The 19,351-nt window shown below is 40.2% G+C and overlaps 1 protein-coding gene across 1 annotated transcript in view; it reads left to right on the top strand.

The window, feature by feature from the left end:
• ATP6V1H (ATPase H+ transporting V1 subunit H) overlaps positions 1-18,866 on the top strand; it is a 72,674-nt gene extending 53,808 nt beyond the window's left edge. The window contains exons 13-14 of the mRNA XM_019548064.1: positions 1,635-1,748; positions 18,464-18,866. Coding sequence (XP_019403609.1) covers positions 1,635-1,748; positions 18,464-18,524 — 175 coding nt within the window. The 3' untranslated portion in view covers positions 18,525-18,866. The remainder of the gene's footprint in view (positions 1-1,634; positions 1,749-18,463) is intronic.
• Positions 18,867-19,351: the final 485 nt, after the last annotated feature.

Genomic DNA, 19,351 nt, shown 5'->3' with positions numbered 1-19,351 from the left:
AGGTCACCTGGTCATAGAAGGAAATGAGATTGGTCAAACAAGACCTACCCGCAACAAACCCGTGCTGGCTATCCCTTAGAATGTTAGCCTGCAGTGGCTTTCCAAGTTGCTAAACTCACTGAACACTTTTATGTAAACTCTATTGCAGTAGAAACTCTTGGCTCCATGGGCCCTGTGAGATGACATGGAGCCAGCTGACTGAACATGCCATTACCCCCAGTCTCTTTGTGGAGCCCCTGATGCTGTGTCATGGAACCCCAGTGTTCCACGGAACGTGGCTTGATAGTGTTCCAGAGGAAGGAAAGTCAAAATGAGAAACGCTAATGTTTTAAAGTATTTGGACCATCCTTCTCAAATTTATTTCTACAGTTGCCAAGGCTGCCAATGACTTTGGCTTTCTATCTTTATGTAGCAGGAATAAAACCACTAGAGAGAGTTATTTTACTGAAGGTTGTATTTAAAAAAAAAAAAAAAAAATCCAACAGCATATAAGACTACCTAACTTGCTATTTAACATTTGGTATTTTATTTAGTATGAAGGCATTGGTTAATGCCTTCAACAACAGAAAAATACTTGTACCAAAGTCATCAGGTTCTCAGTACCATAATCGATGTTTTGAAGTAATGGAAGTTCACATGAATAGTTGCACTGATTGTCATTCTCACAAGTGTATAATTGTGCTAAAAGATTTAAAGTGTCTCTTCTGAAGTGGGGATAGGTGGTAGTCACCAGCCAAATAGTTTATCTTGCAAAGGCACATCTTGCCATAGCAGTGGCAGCACAACTGTGGTTGAGGAGCACTGAGGTAAGATGAGGCCGTGCAAAAGTGGTTCTCAACTGGGGTGCTGTCAAATATTAAAAAACCTTATGGAGAGGTACCTCAAATCTATAAAGGTTCAGAACCACTGGTTTTGGCATGACTGTTTCATGAACGGTTAAAAATTTACAAGGTCAGCAGCAAGATAGGTCTGCTCCACTTCATTGATTTGGCTGGGCCTGGGGCAAAGATAAGATGAGTGACAGTTTTCTGCTATCTGAGAATAAAATCCCTGGTGGAATTTTTAAGAGCAGCATGGCAAAGGTGTGTGGGAATGAGCCTCAAAAATTTTTGAGGAGTCTAAGATTCTCCCCATACTCCCTCTTTGGAAAGCAGGAGGAGTTGTCCACCTCCCTTCTGATGGCAACAGCATTAAGCCTGAACAGGGAGAGTTAGCAAAGCACAGCCTTAGCGTGAGAATGTGCTGAGTAGTCTGTACTTCCTTATTTTGGGAGTAGTTGATAATTGTTGAGAGTAAAGATTGAGGTAGGCTGAAGCAATGATGACTACATTTATATCCAGCCATGTATTCTGCCTCAAAAGTCCTTGCTGGTTTCTCAGCAGTGAATCTTCAGTGCATGTGTATGTGCACACATTCGTTTTGAGCTAGTAATGAGCCACATGCATCGTGACAACCAACAGGTTTGCTATAATGCACTATAGGCTGTGCAGAAGTGTGTGTGCGCGCGTGCGTAATTGAGAAACTTACTTTTTAAAACCTGTGGCATTAAGTACACAGGCTTATGAGAGAGCCAACTGGAGACCTTAAGTAATTGCAAAATATTCTAAGATATCCCCCCTTTTTCTGTCTTTCAGAGTGATAGAGCAACTTGGTGGTAAACAGCTAGTAATGAACCACATGCATCATGAAGACCAACAGGTTCGCTATAATGCACTATTGGCTGTGCAGAAGTTGATGGTTCACAACTGGTACGTGAAAATTTCCTTCAGACAATGGACTAATATGTTAATAGTTCTCATATTTTATGAGACTGTATAGAGAATCCAGAATATTTTATTTTTCGAGAGAGAGCATATTCTGGATATAGATAGATAGATAGATATTTACAGATACACTTTAGTGTAGTAATGAGGGCGATTTTTATATTGACCCCGGTATTTTTAAAATTATACAAAATGGCACTGTATACTGTATAGCTTTCTTATAAAGGGCACTCATGGTCTTGAGACTTCATTAAAATGGGGTATTTAGTATAATAGGATTTATTCAATTCATAGCATAAGAACTCACGTTCCTGCTCGGTGGGGATTTTCAAAAGTGGGGGTGTTTTATTTATAATGAGGTTGTATGTAGTCTATAAACAAAACGATATTTGGGTTTTTTCCACATCTTGTTTTTGTGACAACTGAATTGAGCAATTTGATTTTCAAAAGATAGAATGCAAATCACTCAATTATGCTGGAACCCTAGAATGCCACATTAATAGCTTTTTACAACTGACACACCATAACTAATGCTTGCACAAACTGCTGGCTTCAAAGCATCCATCAACTAGAATGAATTAAAAAAATTCACTTCTCTGAATGTAGCTGTGGTGTTAACAGTTATGCTGTGGAAGCTGACAGACCCAAATTTGAGTAGTGGTTTTTGCTGAGTGCACATATTTAGTTTTTCTTTCAAAGTGGTGTTGCCTGTGTTCATGCTTGTGCTCTCAAAAAATAAATTGCAGTATTAACTATTCATAAACAGACCCACACTGACAATCTGTCAGAAAGATGGAAGAATTCTTTAAAGTAAGGTTTTTTTAATTCAAGATTTTGCATAAGAGTACTTACCATGAGAAAAGGACTTAGATGTCACAATATAGATACCTGTCCTTGAAACAGGTCGGTATTTGCACGTGTGTGTGCATGCAACTTTTTTTTTTCCTTTTTAAATTCTTAAATTCTAGTAATACGCTTCTGCCTTGCCCTGCCAATTTGGAAGGGTGGGTTCCATTATCAGTTCTGTGGTCCTTGACTAGTCAGGGTTGACAGCCGGATTAATTTTCTTTGGAGTTTTATTCAAAAGCTTTTTCAGTAATTTAAGAAATAGCATCTGAGAAGCATTAAAAAGAATGATACTGTGCTGTTTGGCTCGTTGCCAAGGATTTTGAGGCCTTGTTATCAAGTGCTGGGAACCTTCTGTGGCTGAAACAACTGGAGAACTGCCTCTCTCTAATTCTCTATTTCTTCCAGATTGCATCTCTTTTGTTGTAACTCACTATTTTATTTATTGTGAAAACTAAGAGCCTTTTCACTTCAGTAAATACCATTAAAATTATGTATGTGAAGAATCCTTAAAACCAGATTTAGATTATTATAGAGACGATGCATCTAAATAAACGTGATTGAAGTGTACCTGAATAACTGTTGTATTTACTAGCTATTTACAAAAACCTGCATATTGAAACAGATTGCCAAAACCATTTGTAATGAGAGTGTAATAAAAATAGAAGCTTGGGTGTCATGGTTCAGTAGAATAATAGAAGAGGGGTAGTGTGAAACAAACAAATACCCTTTATGACTTTGAATTTAAACATGCAGCTTAATCTACTGGTGTTTTGAGTACAGTGCATTGGAAGCGTCTGTGATCAAACATAGGTATATTTAAAAAAAAGATCATGTTAATAGTATGCAAGTGGAGACGGTTTGTAACTATGTACAGAGATGCTAGCAAAAGATTTTCAAGTGAACTGTGCATTGCTCTAGCGACAGCTAATAATGTGGGTATCAAAAGATCAAGAATTCTACAGTACAAAGAAATTTCCCCTTTTGTTACAGATTTTAGCCCTCAGGCATGTTATACACAGTGATCCCTCTTCTCCAAATGGTTTATCACATGCTATGATCCTTTCCTACAAGGGGATTATAAATTTGGCTGTACAAATTGGAAGAAATATTCTCTGTGGTTTAGAAGGACTTGAGTAGAGGAACATTTAATATATTTTTTTCCTACGTGTATGCAGATGTAGAACAAATTACCTCTGAGTTTGTTTTGTGTGCATGTGTATTTTTATGCTTTCATTCCACTTCATAATTAATTATTAGTCAACATTGCTATGTTATGCACTGTTTAATTGGAAGTTGGCCATTCTGTTAAACTATGTGAGATTTGCAGCTAGTGTAGTGATGGAAAAGACGCATCTTGAAGACTCGATTTTTTTTAGAATTTAAGTTTTAAATGTATACCTCATTCCTGTTATCAGTCATACATTATAAAATATACTAGCCCATCTTTTGTAAAGTAGGAGTTTCATAGTGTACTCAAATGTAATTCCTAAATTACCAAGTGGCTGAAGAAAGCTGAATGTGGGCAAGATCCCCTTTTTGTTCTTTGTGAGATCTTCTGGTGACCAAAAGCCATTTGCTGGAAAATAGATTACTGAGATTTAGAGATTAACCGAACTTGGAAATGCTATTATTTAGAAGTGAGATGAAGAAGGAAATGTTTTAAAGCTGAAAATCAAGCTGCCACGTTTTCTCCATGAAGGTAAAACGTATGGAAAAAAATTGGCAGTAGGCTGTCACTTCAGCTGAATTGTATTTTTAAATAGTTGGATTTGTATTTTAAATGGTTTATGCAATGAGGAGACAAATAGTCTGGTTTTTCTTTAGAGTTCTAATTGGTATTATTTAATACATGGTAAATGTGATTTCAAATGAGAGAGTGCCTGCGTGGACAGTATTTGAGATGAAGAACTATCTTTGGGAGGTGGGGAATAGTACAGCACAGAACATTCCCTTTTGCCATGCTGTCCCTTCACTTTGTTCCTTTTACTGTATTCTAGAGACCACCTTTCTGTTCATATTTCTGTGCCAGTAATGTCACCATTCTTTCCAACCACAAGGGCAGAGACTAGCAGCTAGAATCTAATGCCAATTGCCAGTGTCTTTGTGCGAGCGGTATAGAAAAAAATCAGAGCAGCACTTTACAGATGATGATTCAGGGAACAGGTAAAACTGTTCATTTGTGTTGGCAGATGCAGATTAAGCAATGTCTATGTATATTTAAGGTACAGGAACTATATGCAGACTACACTAATGGATATATTGAGGTATTGCCATTTGTTTTGTTCCTTGAATTGAGTAAAGACTTGATTTTTAGATGTTTAGGTTTTGAATATATACCTTATTCACATCATCGGTCATCCATAATGAAATATGTTAACCCAAGTACAGCTCAAATGCTAGCCTGTTGTTCAGGTGTGCCTGAGAGAGCAAACTTGCTGTAGAGTCAACATATATTCTCTGCTGTCTTTCACAATAAACAGGACTTGTTTGGGAAGATCCAAAAAGGCTGCAGGGGTTGAAGACGGGTGCAATTCCTGGGAATCTGCCATTGCAAAGGTGCTCTTTCACGGGCACCCTTCGTGTCTCCATCTCTTCAGCTCAGCTCTGGCCTTTTGACTCTGAAAAGGGATGTAACAATTTGAAGCAGCATTAATTTTCTAAGATTTGCAAAAGATAATTTGTGCTCATGAGGGTTAGGGTACTGAAAGCACAGCTGCCCTCTGGGTGCTTTTATTGTCTACTTAAGTTTCTAATGGATACGGGAAATGGGAAAAGTTCCCTCATCACTGTAAAATGTAAAAAAGGCTCCCTTAGTTTTCTTTGTGCTGTACATTTCTCTAGGCTATGTAATCCTACATTTTTTGTTTGGCAGATAACCTGAAAAAAACATTTCTTGTGTGGGCTTTGACCTACAGTGCATCTTGAAGTAAATTGTCAGCACACAACTCAATCAGTAGGTAAAAGCAGCTCCACAGCAGAAAGAAAGAATGCAAATCAAACTGAAAGCCTGTTAAGTGATGGGAGTCGAGGAAGCTAGCCTGAAGTACAGTATCAATATTAATTTGAAACTCCAAAATGCACATTCAGGCAAAATTTTATTTTTCTGCTTCCTTTTCTTAAATTTCTAGCTCTTTCTAGAAATATTGACAACCCCTACGCTGTGTTGCAAGCTGTTGTTTTGTGGGCTTAATGCCAATTGCTTCTTTGTCCTCTTGGCTAAGATCAAATTGCTACATTTTTTTTTTTTTTCTTCTCCCTCCTGAATGGATTTTGTTTGCCAAATCTCATCTGTCTTTAAGATTTTTTTCTGCATTGGACTTCCTTTTTGAAATAGGAGGTGCAAAATCTTAGGATAGTTAGCCAGCCATTAAGAACTCCACAGTCCTGATGGCTTGCATTTGTTTATGATAGTGAACAACTCACTTGTTTACTAGTACTACATTTAGGCTTAAATCAAGTAAATGGTGTTGAAATAAACTACTTATGTGGGTTGTATTATTATTAAACTATTGATTTAGTAAGCTGCTTATTTTCATCATGAATACTAGTAGTAGGTGCATTGATAGAGATTTTAGGGGCTGATGCAGATATCCCCCCTACGCCCCCTGCATGAGCCACGGCTTTGTTCCACACTTGCCCCACCCTGGCTGGGTAGCGCCTGCCCCAGCCCCCCTTCTTTCCTTCCTGTGGAGGCCTTGATCTGTCTTCCCCCTCCTCTCCCCCCCCGACTTCGGGCACATGAACAGGCATTTATCAGTCAAGTTATTGGCCACATCAGGCTGATTTTTTTTTTTTTTCTTTTCCCTATACAATCAATTTTCTTTATATCAGTGCTGATCTGATATTGAACCAATGTATCTGTACACCTCCAAGTACTAGCATTTTTCAGTAATTCCACTTCATAAAAAATACCCAGTTAACAAGCAGGTTAAATGATTGAAATGTTCAAGAAGATAGATAGCTCTCTCTTCAAATGTTTTAAACATCATAGTTGATGCATCTAGACAGAATGGCAAATAAAACAAAAAAACAATTGTTTACAAGGACTCTTGATCTGCCACGGTTGAATCTCTACCTTGTTAAATGCACTTTATTCTCCACTTGCAAGACTGTATTCAGTTTTTGGGGGCCTGGAATTGGTATTCTGCATACATTCCCACAGAATTTCACAGTACATGAACATGCTTCCTCTTGTAAAACCTAGACATCTTGTTATAACTTATTTTCATAGTACTGGAGAATTTATTCGTAATCCTCATTTGCAAAATGGTTATTCCACATCTTGTTGAGTTCACTTTTTATTCAAGCTAACAACTTTTCTTTAAGCTTCATGCACAATAGGAAAAGTTGTTCAGTTGCAGATACCATAGTAGGATTTTTTTTCCTGATGAGGCTTCACTTCTGATAAGTGACACTTTTTTTTTAAAACTTTCCTTGATAAGAAATCTGATTAAAATTCAGTCAGCCATAATCTATTTAAACCTTTCTGAATTATGCTATATAAATGTAAAGTTTTCAGATGTCAAAAGAATTTTTGCTTTCTGTTCAGCATTCTAAGGCCCCATCTACAGATTAGACTTAAGGTGTGATTTACCAGGCAATCATACCTTAAATTGTGACCCAGCTACACGTTCAAACAATTAATGGCATGATAAAACAAGCAAAAACTACAAAGTTATCCCATGTAAAATGTTTAATAACTTTATAGCTTGTTCTTATCCTGCCACTAATTGAATGTGGCCAGATGTGATCCCTTGTGCCCCAGCTGTGTAGCTGACAGGGCTTGTAGTGGTGGCAGTGTTCCCAGTGCTGCCTCCCCTGTGAATCCTGTGAGGTGTGGGGCTGGCAGTGGGAAGAACACTGCTGCTGCTGTGAGCCTCATCGGGTGGGAGGAGGGGGTCAGCAGGAAGAAGGCTGCCTCTGCTGCAAGCCCTGCCGCTGCTTAGGAGGAGCCAGGCCAGGCCAGGAAGTGTGGGTGACTGCCTTCCTGGTAGACTCTACCACTGCCCTTGCTTTCAGCAGCTCTGCTGACTTTGGGGAGGGGTAGGGAAGGAGCCAGGGGGAGCACCAAAATACAGATTCACACAGGGTGCCATTTTCCCTAAGGCTGTCTGTGGGCAGGAGGCACAATTGTGTGGATAATGCATTAGATCCCATTGCACCTTTCCCTGGGTATGTAGAGGGACCCTAAGAAAATGATTTTTTGGTGTGCTTTTTAAAAAAAGTAAAATTAAACCCCACACTAAATATAAATTAATAAGAAGATATGAACCAATTTGGATGATAAATTTGAAATTATTTTACGCTATAAATGTCATCATAAGAGCATGCCATAGACAAGGAATTAAAATGACTTGCAACAATGTTGCTGCTGTTGCTAAGCAGACATAGGGTTATTGCTAGTCATAACTTGGAGCTCACCATGAAAGATTTACTTAGAATTGTATTCAAAGTGGAGTCTCCCAACAGTGTGTGCTCATGAAGATGGCTAGCAGTATACTGAGCTGCATTAGTAAGAGCATATTCCCCTCTTTGACGCTGGTGAGGCTACATCTGGAATACTGTGTCCAGTTTTGGGCCCCCCACTACAGAAAATATGATTCTGTGATTTTTATTACTTTTTTTTCCCCAATTAATAGCAGATCAATGGATTTTTTGTTGTTGTCTGAATAGCTATATTACCCTAGGGAGCTATAAGTTTAAAAGATATCTGTTTGTTGAAGAATTGGACAATGTCTCCATGTAGGGAAACGATAGATGAAAAGAGAGAGATCTCACATTGTCAAGTAGCTGGCATTATGGTATGGTAAAAGGCAAAGCTGAATGTTAAATCCAAGAATTTTCATGTTCATGATAAGGATTTTAATCTTTGCATTGAGTTACTGTTTGATTCAGTTGGTATTAATCTGTAGTTTCCCTGTGTAATGATGCAGAGTTCAACCTAAAGATGGATCCTAATTTTAATTTTTTGAGGATCTTTGGTCAGGAATCATTTTTGACAAAGTTCTGGCCTTCCTGTGCTCACTCATGCATATGATTTTTCTCAGCCTGCTATCTTTTTTTTTTTTTTACTTTTTCTGTGCATAAAATGTGCTAATTTAATTTTTTCTTTTTTAATTTTAATTTAATTTAATTTGTATTTGTTTTTCCTAGTAGGCACTTGTAGCATTTTTTTACCTTTTGAAGTCTAACAATTTGTTCTTTTCTTACAGCTCAGGCTGGTTTCTTTCATGGTTGCTGTCATTTAGAAAATGTGTTGAGTCTATTGTAATTTTGTTCCTGTTGCAGAGATTCATAGCTCCTTTCATCTTTGCGGTTTATCCTATGCCTGCTAGTATAGTATGTAAGTGCTTCATAATCTTTAAAGATTTTGGAATAAGCCCAAGAGGTTAGTTAGGGAATGAAGCATACAGTGGTTCAGAGCCAGATATAAAGTAGGAGTGGCACACCTCTGTGTCATGTGTGGAATGCAGACTCCATAATTAGTCACCTGTACTCCTTGTACAGTACATAGCCCCCCCAGAAGCTAGCTTTTCAAGATCTGGAGCTGAATGGATAGCTGCCTAGAGCTAACCAATGCAAAGTACAAGTGTAATCTCAACTCCCAGCCTATCTCTTGTACATGTAGGATCCAGAGTCAATAGCCCACTCCTGAGAGTAACACCTATAAAGCCTCTTTGAATGAAATGAACACACCACCTTGGTGTTTAAGACATGGCTGCAGGGAGATGGAGATGCTGGAAGTGCTCATCCTTTGTTAATCATTAATTAAAGTGTGACTGCTGTGTTTTATGCCATTGGTAAAGATGAGCTATGCTTGGAGTGTGTCCACAGATTGGGACTCTTATAGGACTTAAACGTTGCGCATGCAAACTTCTGCAGTTTGTCAGATGGGTGCCAGGGAACTTTCAGATCAAAAAGGGGGAGGCAGTTAGAATCAGAAGACACTTGAACACCAGAGTGCGTACTTAGTGGGGACATCTTTTGGATGGCAGTTTTGGACTTGAGTGCCTGCAGTCTGCTTAAGCTTGATTTTAGGCGTCTGCTTCCTTTTTTTGTTTTGTTTTTAATATGACCTAGGTGACGTGCATAGGGTTGTGAAGTGAGACCATGGTAGAGCAGGGAGTTGAACTAGTCTCTCCCAAATGGAAGATTTATCTTTAACCACTAGACCCATTGTTCCCCCCCTTCCCAACCCCTCCCTGCCCCCAGGTATACTAGTTTCACAAGAGCTGTTTTACATTTTGCTGCTGATTTTTATGGTGCATAGTAGTGCTTGTGGTAAGGTGTATATACTGGTCCTGTCTATACATGCAATAAATGCACATGAATCAACTGTGAAGCTTATTGCTCTGGAGTTTGTGCAGCAGGTAAAGCCCCATTGGAATAGCTTGGGTTGGCAAGGGATCCCGGGGGCAGGGGGTCATCAGCCTGCCAGCCCAGGGCTGCTCTGAGGAGGCTCTCTGTGCTGCAGAGGTGCTGGCTGAGGTACAAGGGTGCTTAAGCGTGGGTGCTGCCTGCTGGCTAGCCCCCACACTGAAGCACCCTGTGCTCCAGCCAGTCCCTCCATGGCATACTGAATTGGGTCAGAGCTGTCCCGGGCTGGCAGGTGCATGTTAGGTGCAAAGACATTTACTGTGAAGTTAATTAATCAAGTGTGCAGTAAATGTCTCGTGTAGATGTGCTGACTGTAGCATTTGTTATGTTTTAGTAGCCAGTCAAAGTGTCTAAGACACTGATGTAGCTCCAGCTTGATTTCTGAGACCAAATACTTTCTTCTTCCCTACTTCATTGACTCCTCTATTCTTCTATTCGTATCTTTTCTGTACTGCAGTTAATTACTTGTAATTCAGAATATTCCAGGGGTTTACCCAGAAATGTACCATTGCCTTTCAACTTTCTGTAGACAATTCTGTGTAGTTAGGTTGTTGATGCCACAATCCTCTGATTCACAGATCTTATAAGTGATATTCTATGGCACTTAAAATAAGAACATCGGTTTTATTGCTGCAAGCAAATCAGTTTTATGGTCACAAGCAAGAAAGGTTAGATTTATAAGGCAGACTACATTCTATGAATTAGAGACACTAATAGACTTTTAAAATGTGTTTCTTGTTAGTTTATTCTGTGTACTTACCTTTTTGGAGGGGCCTCCCAATAGTTTCTTAATATTCTGTAGTTTGTACAGCTTGCTGACAGGTTGAAGGCCAGGTTTTCTTAAAGGCAATACACTGGAGGTAAGAGTTGAAATGCAGAGGAGGGGAAAAGATCCCAACTCATAACTTCAGCACCGCTGCACTTAAATGTGTTTTGTTCTTTTAAAGTGTAGGCAAACCTGACTGGAGTGGTCATGAGAATTTTGGTTCTGGATTCTGATTTTTAGGGTACAACTTCCCAGATGGATCCTGTTAAACTCATTACTGTCTATTCCTTTGACTTTTCAGAATCTTAACTTCCCGTAGTCTTTCCTTGTAAGGCTTGCCCTCGAAGGCCCATAATCATTTTTGTGGTCCTTCTCTGAACCTGTCTCTAGTTTGGCACCCAGAACTGGACACAGTACTCCAGCTGGGGTCTTACCAAGCAGAGAGGAAGTATCGCTTCCTTAGCCCTGCTCATAATGCATCCCAGTATGCTGTTAGCTCTGACTACAGCATCACACTGGTGGCTCATGTTCATAACTATAACCCCAAGGTCCCTTTCAGCCATGGTGCTGGCCAGGACATCTCCTGCTAACCTATATTCATGTTGCTGGTGGTTTCTCCCCAGATGAAGCACTCTGCATTTATACTTATTGAACTGCATCCGGTTCCACTCTGCCCACCTTTCCAGCTTGTCCACGTCTACTTGGCTCTGCATCCTATTCCCTAGCTTTTCCCCATAACTTAATATTGTCTGCAGACATGGTCAGCATGCTTTCCACATCCTAGTCTAAATGGTTGCTAAAGATGTTGAACAGCAGTGGACTAAGAACTGAACCCTGCATGTCACCACTGGCTACCTCCTGCCAAGATGATCCAGACCCATCCACTAACACACTCCGGGTTTGACCTCTTAGCCACTACCCAACCCACCTAACTGTGGACTCTGCCAGCCCTCAATCCCCCAGTTTTTTTTATAAGGATGTCATGGGAGACCATATCAAAGGCCCTTTTAAAATCCAAGTATATGACCTCAACCACATCTCCCACATCTAAGTGGTTTGTTACTTGATCATAGAAGGAGATGAGGTTGGTCAGACATGACCTGCCCACAAAGAAACCATGTTGGCTATTCTTCAACATCATGTTTTCTACCAGTTTCTCACAAATGGACTCTCCTGACCATTTGTTACCAGCTATACTGTCCCATTCTGCAAGGGCTCCTCCACACTTCCGTTGCTCTTCCTCCTGTTCCCTATATACCTAAAGAAGGATTTCTTATTGTCCTTGATTTCGGTTGCTACTCTTGCTTTCCTTATCTTCTGTCTACAAATATGGGCTATTCTTGTGTATTCCTTCTTGGTGACTATCCCTCATTTCCACTGTCCATAAGCCTCCTTTTTCTTTTTAAGCACTCCTGGATTCCTCTGGTAACCCAAGAGGGTTTCCTGGCCTCTACCACCTTTCCTGCTTACAGGAATGGACCTTTTCTGTGCTCTGAGGATCACTCTTTTGAGGAATGACCACCCTTCCTGAACTCCCTTCCCCTCCAGTTCCTCTTCCCATAGGCTCTCTCCTACTATTTTCCTAAGCTCATTGAAGTCAACCTTCCTGCAGTCCAGTGCCTCTGCCCTACTGGCTGACTTCCCTGCCCTACAACAGTGAATTCTGTCATGTCATGATCACTGTCTCCCAGATTACCCTCAGCCCTCGGATCTCCCACCAGGTCATCCCCTTTGGCTAGAACCAAATCCAACCATGCTTTCCCCCGGTCGGCCCATTCACCTCCTGTACTAAATAAAGTACTTCCATGCAGGTCAGAAACCTACATGACCAGTCAGATCTGGCCAAATGGTCCTCCCAGATGTTAGGGTAACTGAGGTCACCGTGATGACCATGTCCCTTGAATATGCAGCCTCCATCAGTTCTCTGGAATATTCCAGATCCAGCTTTTCCTCCTGGTGTGGTAGTCTACCATCAAGTCCCCTTCACCTTGTTTTTCCCCCCTCACCCCCCAGTATCTTGACCCACAGGATCTTGATTTCTCTTGAACCCATTTGGGTGTCTGAGGAGGCATACTGCTCCTTTACATGAAGAGCTACTCCTCCACCCTTCTTTATCTGATCCCTTCTGTGCCGCCTGTAGCCCTTTGTGCATACAGCCCAGTTGCGCGTGGTGTCCCACCAGGTCTCCATTATTCTGATGAGATCATAGTCCCTATTTGTTAGCAGGAGTGCCAGTTCTTCCTGTTTATTCCCCATATTCGTAAGTTTGTGTATAGATGCTTAAGTCCCACATTGGTAACCCCCAGTTCCCTGCTGCCTTGACACCGTTTCATCTCTCGATGCCTCCCTGACCACCCTCTCTGCGTCCTTCCTTCTTTGCTGTCCCCCAGCTTGCATTCTTGACTGCAAACCCCTCCCCCAGTGCAGCTAGTTTTAAAGCCCTCTCCAGTGGTTTCTTCCCTCTTGGTATGAGGTGGATACCATCTCTTCCCAACAAGCTTCTATCCTGGAACAGTGTTGCGTGATGATAAAATCCCCAACCCTTGCTATGGCACCATCTCCAGAGCCTCCAGTTGGCCTCCTCAATACAACTGTCCCCCCAAGGGCCCTGACCTCTGACTGGGAGGACAGAAGAGAAAACCACCTGCACCCCAAACCTCTTGAGCCCAGCCCCCAGAGCCCAGTAGTCACTCGTGACATTTTCCAGGGTTGTTCCTGGCCATGTTATTCATGCCTACATGGATAAGCAGCATGGGGTAGTGGTTGGAGGGCCATATGAGTTTGGTGTTCTTCTCTGTCACATTCTGGATATGGGCTTCCAGAAGGCAGCAGACCAGTGCAAAGGGATCCACCTGGCACATGGCACCCTCCATCCTTCTCGGGAGCAAGTCGCCCACTAACACCACCTTATGTTTCCTCTTCTGGACAAGAGCATGCCTCCTTTCCTCCTCTGGAGCAAGTGATTCCAGTCCTTCCATCAGTGGTGCAAGGGTTTCATACCTGTTGCACAGCTGAACCATAGAAGTTTCCTTTGCGGCACACGACCTGGAGCTGAAGCAGCTAGCTTCTAATCGGCTCCATTCAGGTCCTCCCGCTCCATCAACTTGTCCTTTATTCTTTTGCTGCAAAGCCTTGCTGTTCAACTTGTCTGTCTCCTGCTCGACAGCCCTGATGTTGCACAACCTGCTTGCTTCCACCTGGAGCTTATTTACCCGGCTCTCTAGAGACTTTATTGGAGCATAGTCCCCACAAATATGGGAAGAAGGAACTTAATCTACTGTTCCAGGATGAGACTTACGTGACTTTTTTTTTTTTCCTCATAACCACAGCAGTGCATGAGAACTACTTGGAAGACTTGATGAAATCATTGTGTGACTATTTCAAATGACCAGAACCTATTAATCCCACTAGCTCAGGTCTCAGACCTGATGGTACTAGCGTATGGAACAATGCCTAACCCTAGTGAAGAGGAAAGAAATTTGTTTGTCTGGAAATCTGTTGCGTTGCCAACAGTGCAGACTACCACCTTTTCCCATTTAGTGTTTCCTTCCCCAACTCCCACCTCCTGGCCCCCAAGCCAATTCTGTATGTAAAGTCTTTGTAAACTTTTTGCTTTACACTGCTTTCTTTTCATGTTATATACAGAAATGATTCTTAAAGATGCTTTCACCTGTGCCATCTTCTGATGATCAGCATTACAGATTGAATTTTTCTTCCTATATTGGTAGTCTCCTGGTCTCTTTGGCCAAACACTTCTCCTGTGCCAAGTGTTGACTAATGCTTACATCCCTATAAGGGAGAATTTGTTCTGGTATCTTGTGGGGGGTGTTTAAAACAGGGGACAATATATTAGCCTAAGGTCAAGGCTGATATAACAGTTCAGGAGTTTCTAGCTCCCATGATAAAACATATGTTGTTGTCTAATTGCAGCCTCTATTCAAATCAAATGTTCATTCAAATAAAATGTTTTGTAAAATGATTTTCTCATCTCTGATTACTTTAGACTGTTATTTATTCCCCCCCAAAATAAAACTTGTAACAGTGCAGTGTGTTGAATAATTTCTTCATCAGTATAGCATTTATTATGTAGAACAAACAGCACTTTAAATGTTTATTTGAAAGAGTAGTACTAAATAATCTGAGACAGTTTGCTCTTGAAGCAAAGGACCTCTTAGTCTAATTTTATCTCTAATAAAAAGTAGAAGTTAGTGAAACAACCATAGTCACTGGCTGTATATGTGAAAATAGTCATAAATTTTACAGTGCTATTTATCTCCTAACATGAAGTGTCATCATATAAAAAGTCTACTCAAATCATGTTGTCCTTTAGTATACCTTTATAATTAACAGAGTGAGAACAAGGAGATGTCTAAAAAGTGGCTTCCATAACCTAGGAGAGTGTGGGAGGAAAACTGACTAAATACGTAATGCTTTCAAGAATAACTTATTAATTTAATCTCTCCTCTTAGTAACAATGAAGGCCATCATGTGGAACTTTCATATCAAGAGTGGATTTTTAACCACACCAATTTTTAAGCAATTTAACCTAGCATTACTATTAACCTTTGGTACTGCTCCTTCCAGTCTGCAAAATGCCATCAGAGAAGCATCAGTGGTTCTGTTCTCCAGGGGCAGTTGCTTCTCATAATTGGTCTTTGCTGACTGAAGAGGAAGAAGAAAAACAACAACAAACCCCTTGATTGTCAGAGTGGAGGGAAGAATTCCCTATGGCATCCAAGGAACAAAGCTGCTAAATATAATTTGAGCAAGATGCTGCCTTACGAGATGTTTAAATGGAAAGGCACTGCTCTGGATCTCTGGTTACTGAGATGTGACCATGTGCCTAAGATGGTGCAAGGCAGGTGGAGAGAGCTCTTGGCTATTACTGCTTTGAAGGTGTGTTTTTTTGTTTTGTGTTTTTTTGGGTTTTTTTAGAAAAAAATATATATTAAAACTAACAGAAGACAGATTTTTGTTGATTTCATATTTAATTATTCACTGTGATTTCTAAAAGTGGGAGTAATTCTTATTACATAAAACTTACCTTTTGAAGCAATGGGAACAGTATTGCCACAGCTATGAGCCATCTCTTCTCTTTCCCGGGAGCATACACTTTCTATTCCCCAGAACTGTTGCTTGCATGCATGCATACATCAATGACCTAAGGAAAAATCTATTTTTTCTTGTTGGTGGTTTTTTTTAAAACAAAGGAAGCATGTGAAGACTTGAGCATTCACTACTCATTCTCTGCAGCACAACTCAGAAGTATTATAAGACTTTGGCTAATTCCATCTTTGGTTATCACTGAAGCTTCTTTTCTCAGAAGGGAGAAGATGTCTACTCAGTGTAGCTCATGCACTGCAGTAGTTGTAATCCCCAGAAGCATTTGATATCTGACTCCTGCAGTTGCCAGGGGTCTAGCTAATTTTCCTTAACGCAAACTGCCCTAAGTGCTCTTTATAGCAGTTAAAAACCCTTGTGCTGTAATATTTTGTATGCTAGCTTGTTCAAGCCATAAAACTATATTAAATGGGTATCTGACCCATTTAATTTTTAAGACTAGTTTGGAGGAAATATTCAGTTGAGTGGAACATGGCATTGGTACTGAGCTTTATATACTATAACAAATTTAAAGCAAATTTACCTATTGTCTTTTATAGTAAGGTGCCAAATTGGAACTGAATTGTTCTCATTGCATAGGACTTGGTAGATGATCTTTGGTATTCCTTCTGGAGATTCTGCCTTTGCTAGGACATCTGGACTGTAGGATAGCTATGGAAAGTTTTTCATGCTTTGGGTTAGCCAGAATGTCCAGCCAAAAGAAAAGTCTCTTACTTAGGTCTTGAGAATTTTTGAGAACTGTGTGTTTTTTTTTTGAAGCATTTGTAATGCTAGACAATGAGAGATGTGTAATAAAAATGGACTATAGGTAACGTTTTGAAATATGGTTGGCAAGATTGCAATCTGAATCCTGTCAGACCAGCTTTGTTTATAGTGTTTCTTGAAGCTGCTTCACTGCAATTTTAGAGGCTCTTGTTCAACTACTATAGATGCTTGTGCTTCTGTCATCAAAATGCAAATATGAAAATAAAAACATAGTGGTAAATGTTCCATAAGGTAGAAAACATTTCCTTTGCTTTATAACACTTTCATCCAACTTCACATGGGGAACTAAAAGAATAGAAAATGTTTCCGTTCCATAGCAAAAAGGCTGACTTTTAGAAATCCCATTTTCCCCACCTCCCTTTTTCAGGTCTTTTTTTGGCTCCGTACAGACATTCAGTTTCTCCTAGGGAGGTTGCTGCTCTCCCAAGAGATACCACAAGAATACAGATATTCAGGCTTTTTCTCAGAGTAAAAACGGACCCTCCAGGACAAAAATAACCTGGGAACAATCCAGGTTAAATCACTTCCAGGAGAAGCTCTGGAACAGCAGGTGTGTATGTACAAGCTGTGGCTTCTCTTAGAAGAGAATCTAGTTCTCGGCATTCCCTGCCTCTGTAGAGACAGCGTATTGCTCGCTGGACTGCTTCAGTAGGGAGCAGCATGCACCCCTACACAGTCTTCACATCGTGCTGCAGGGAAGTGTAGGCTTGACAATGGGCGGTCTTGGTCAGCCAGTCAGGGCTGAGTTCTGAACTGTTGCCATTTGTCACCAGGCAGATAAAGGAAGTCTGCAGAGCATGCTGAGGTGTGGACAGGGCTTTGCAGTTTCACAACTGTGAGCTCTCCATTCTTCAGGGCCTCAGTGTTTTAATATCTGTGCAGGAGGCTGTGGGTAAGTTTTTCTCTACCAGGAGAACGAACCTGGGAGAATTTTTCCAGAACATTTGTACATGGCTTCTATCAAGGGCTGAGCTCCTTGAACCTCCCATTGAATCCAGTAGAATATCGCACTCAGCACCTTTTTTGATTAGACCTTTGGTGTCCCTTTATAAATCTATGTGGTGTCACACGTTTGAATTGCTTCTTTCCAACGCATGTCAGTGAAACTTCAGTTGTTACTTTGCAAGTGAATCTGAAAAGTACATTGCAGCATTTGTGGGAAGGATGGACTCCTCAAAGCTATTTCACTTTAGGAATACAAAAACCATGTCTAACTTTGCTCCAAGTTTAGGCTGGACTGCTGCAAAAATAAATGCTATTAAAGCACATCTTTCTCTAGGCCATTTATTCTACATACACACCAAGATTATTTGTGTCAGATCTAAGTGGATTGAGAGAGCTTGTGATTTGGACAAGAACAGCCCTGGATCAGAGTTTAAACAAATGAGGCTTTGCCAGCTAAACGGTGTATACCATCTGTCTGCACATTACTAGGAGTTATGCACTGCGAAGCGCAAAATCTCTCAAATGTCTCAACCATATTTGTGATCAGCAACAAGCAAAATTTTATTGTAGTCATGGATTCATGAGGATTCAGAAGATTTTTCAGATATGTTGGTGACTTTCTGGATGTTTCAGAAGGGAGCTTTTGTTTTCAGAGAGCAGGTAATCAGGATATTTTTGATGCTCAGGAGTCATTTCAAAGCATCTAAAGTTGGGCATCTGAAAATCAATGGCTATGGCCCTTTATCTGAAAGGACTTAAATATAAAGGCATTGCTGCTGCTTTTTTTTTTTTTTATTTTTTATTTTTACCATGCTTAAGGCTCCCTCCATGGGGGAACCTTTCACAATTTGATTTTTGTTTATTATGTCTCTTGCAGGGAGTATCTCGGGAAGCAGTTACAGTCAGAACAACCTCCAACAGTTACTGCACGAAGCTAAGCACTTTGGCCTGTACTGCAGTTCTTTCCTCATGGGTCCACCTGGAATGTGTGCGTCATTAAATTGATAGCAAGAAAACATTTTTGGTCACAATATTTGTCTCCTGCTAATGTGTACGCTTTCCAGTTTCCCTTACAGTGCTGTAACCTAGTTAATTAATTAATTAATTAATTAATCAATTAATTAATTGTTAAACTATTTCTAAAAAATCTACCAGTTGGCATCCTGCTATATTATGAACATATGTGAAGAAATACAGCAAATATGTCTTGCCTTTATGTATTTATTGTTCTCTCTACACAAGAAGCTTATTAAACGATATTCATTCCAGAATAAACTGTATCTTGGTTCTTTCTATATTTCCTTCAGTCACTTGCAAAAAGGCTAGCACTGTAAAACAGGAATAAATCCCTGTATTCTTCTGCAGAGCAATTCATAAAACTGTCATCTGAGGCAGCATGCTATAAGGCATTTGGTAGTCTGGAGGATATTTCTTATTAGCTTCAGAAAACTTTCTGCAACATCAGACAATATTAAGTTGGTAAATAATCACTGATTCATATTATCATTACTTTTAATAGTACAGGACTTGTTTTTAGATGCAATTCAGAAACTGCTTTTAAATTGCCACACGAGAAATACATCAGTAAGCTTTTCCACACACTGCTACAGTATTATGATCTAGCAAGACCAAACTACTATTAGTTTCATACGTTTTATGTTTAAAGCATTAGACTAAGTTAAAATAGTGTCGCAGGTTAAGGTTTTGACATCTCTAATCTTCACATCTGACTTACCACTAAATGGCCTGGGAAGCAGGAGCTTGG

Source organism: Crocodylus porosus, unplaced genomic scaffold, assembly GCF_001723895.1.
Source record: "Crocodylus porosus isolate Cpor-Errol unplaced genomic scaffold, CroPor_comp1, whole genome shotgun sequence".
Classification (NCBI taxonomy): domain Eukaryota; kingdom Metazoa; phylum Chordata; order Crocodylia; family Crocodylidae; genus Crocodylus; species Crocodylus porosus.
The sequence above is the reverse complement of the archived record's forward strand: the minus strand, read 5'-3'. Positions and strand labels throughout refer to the sequence as shown.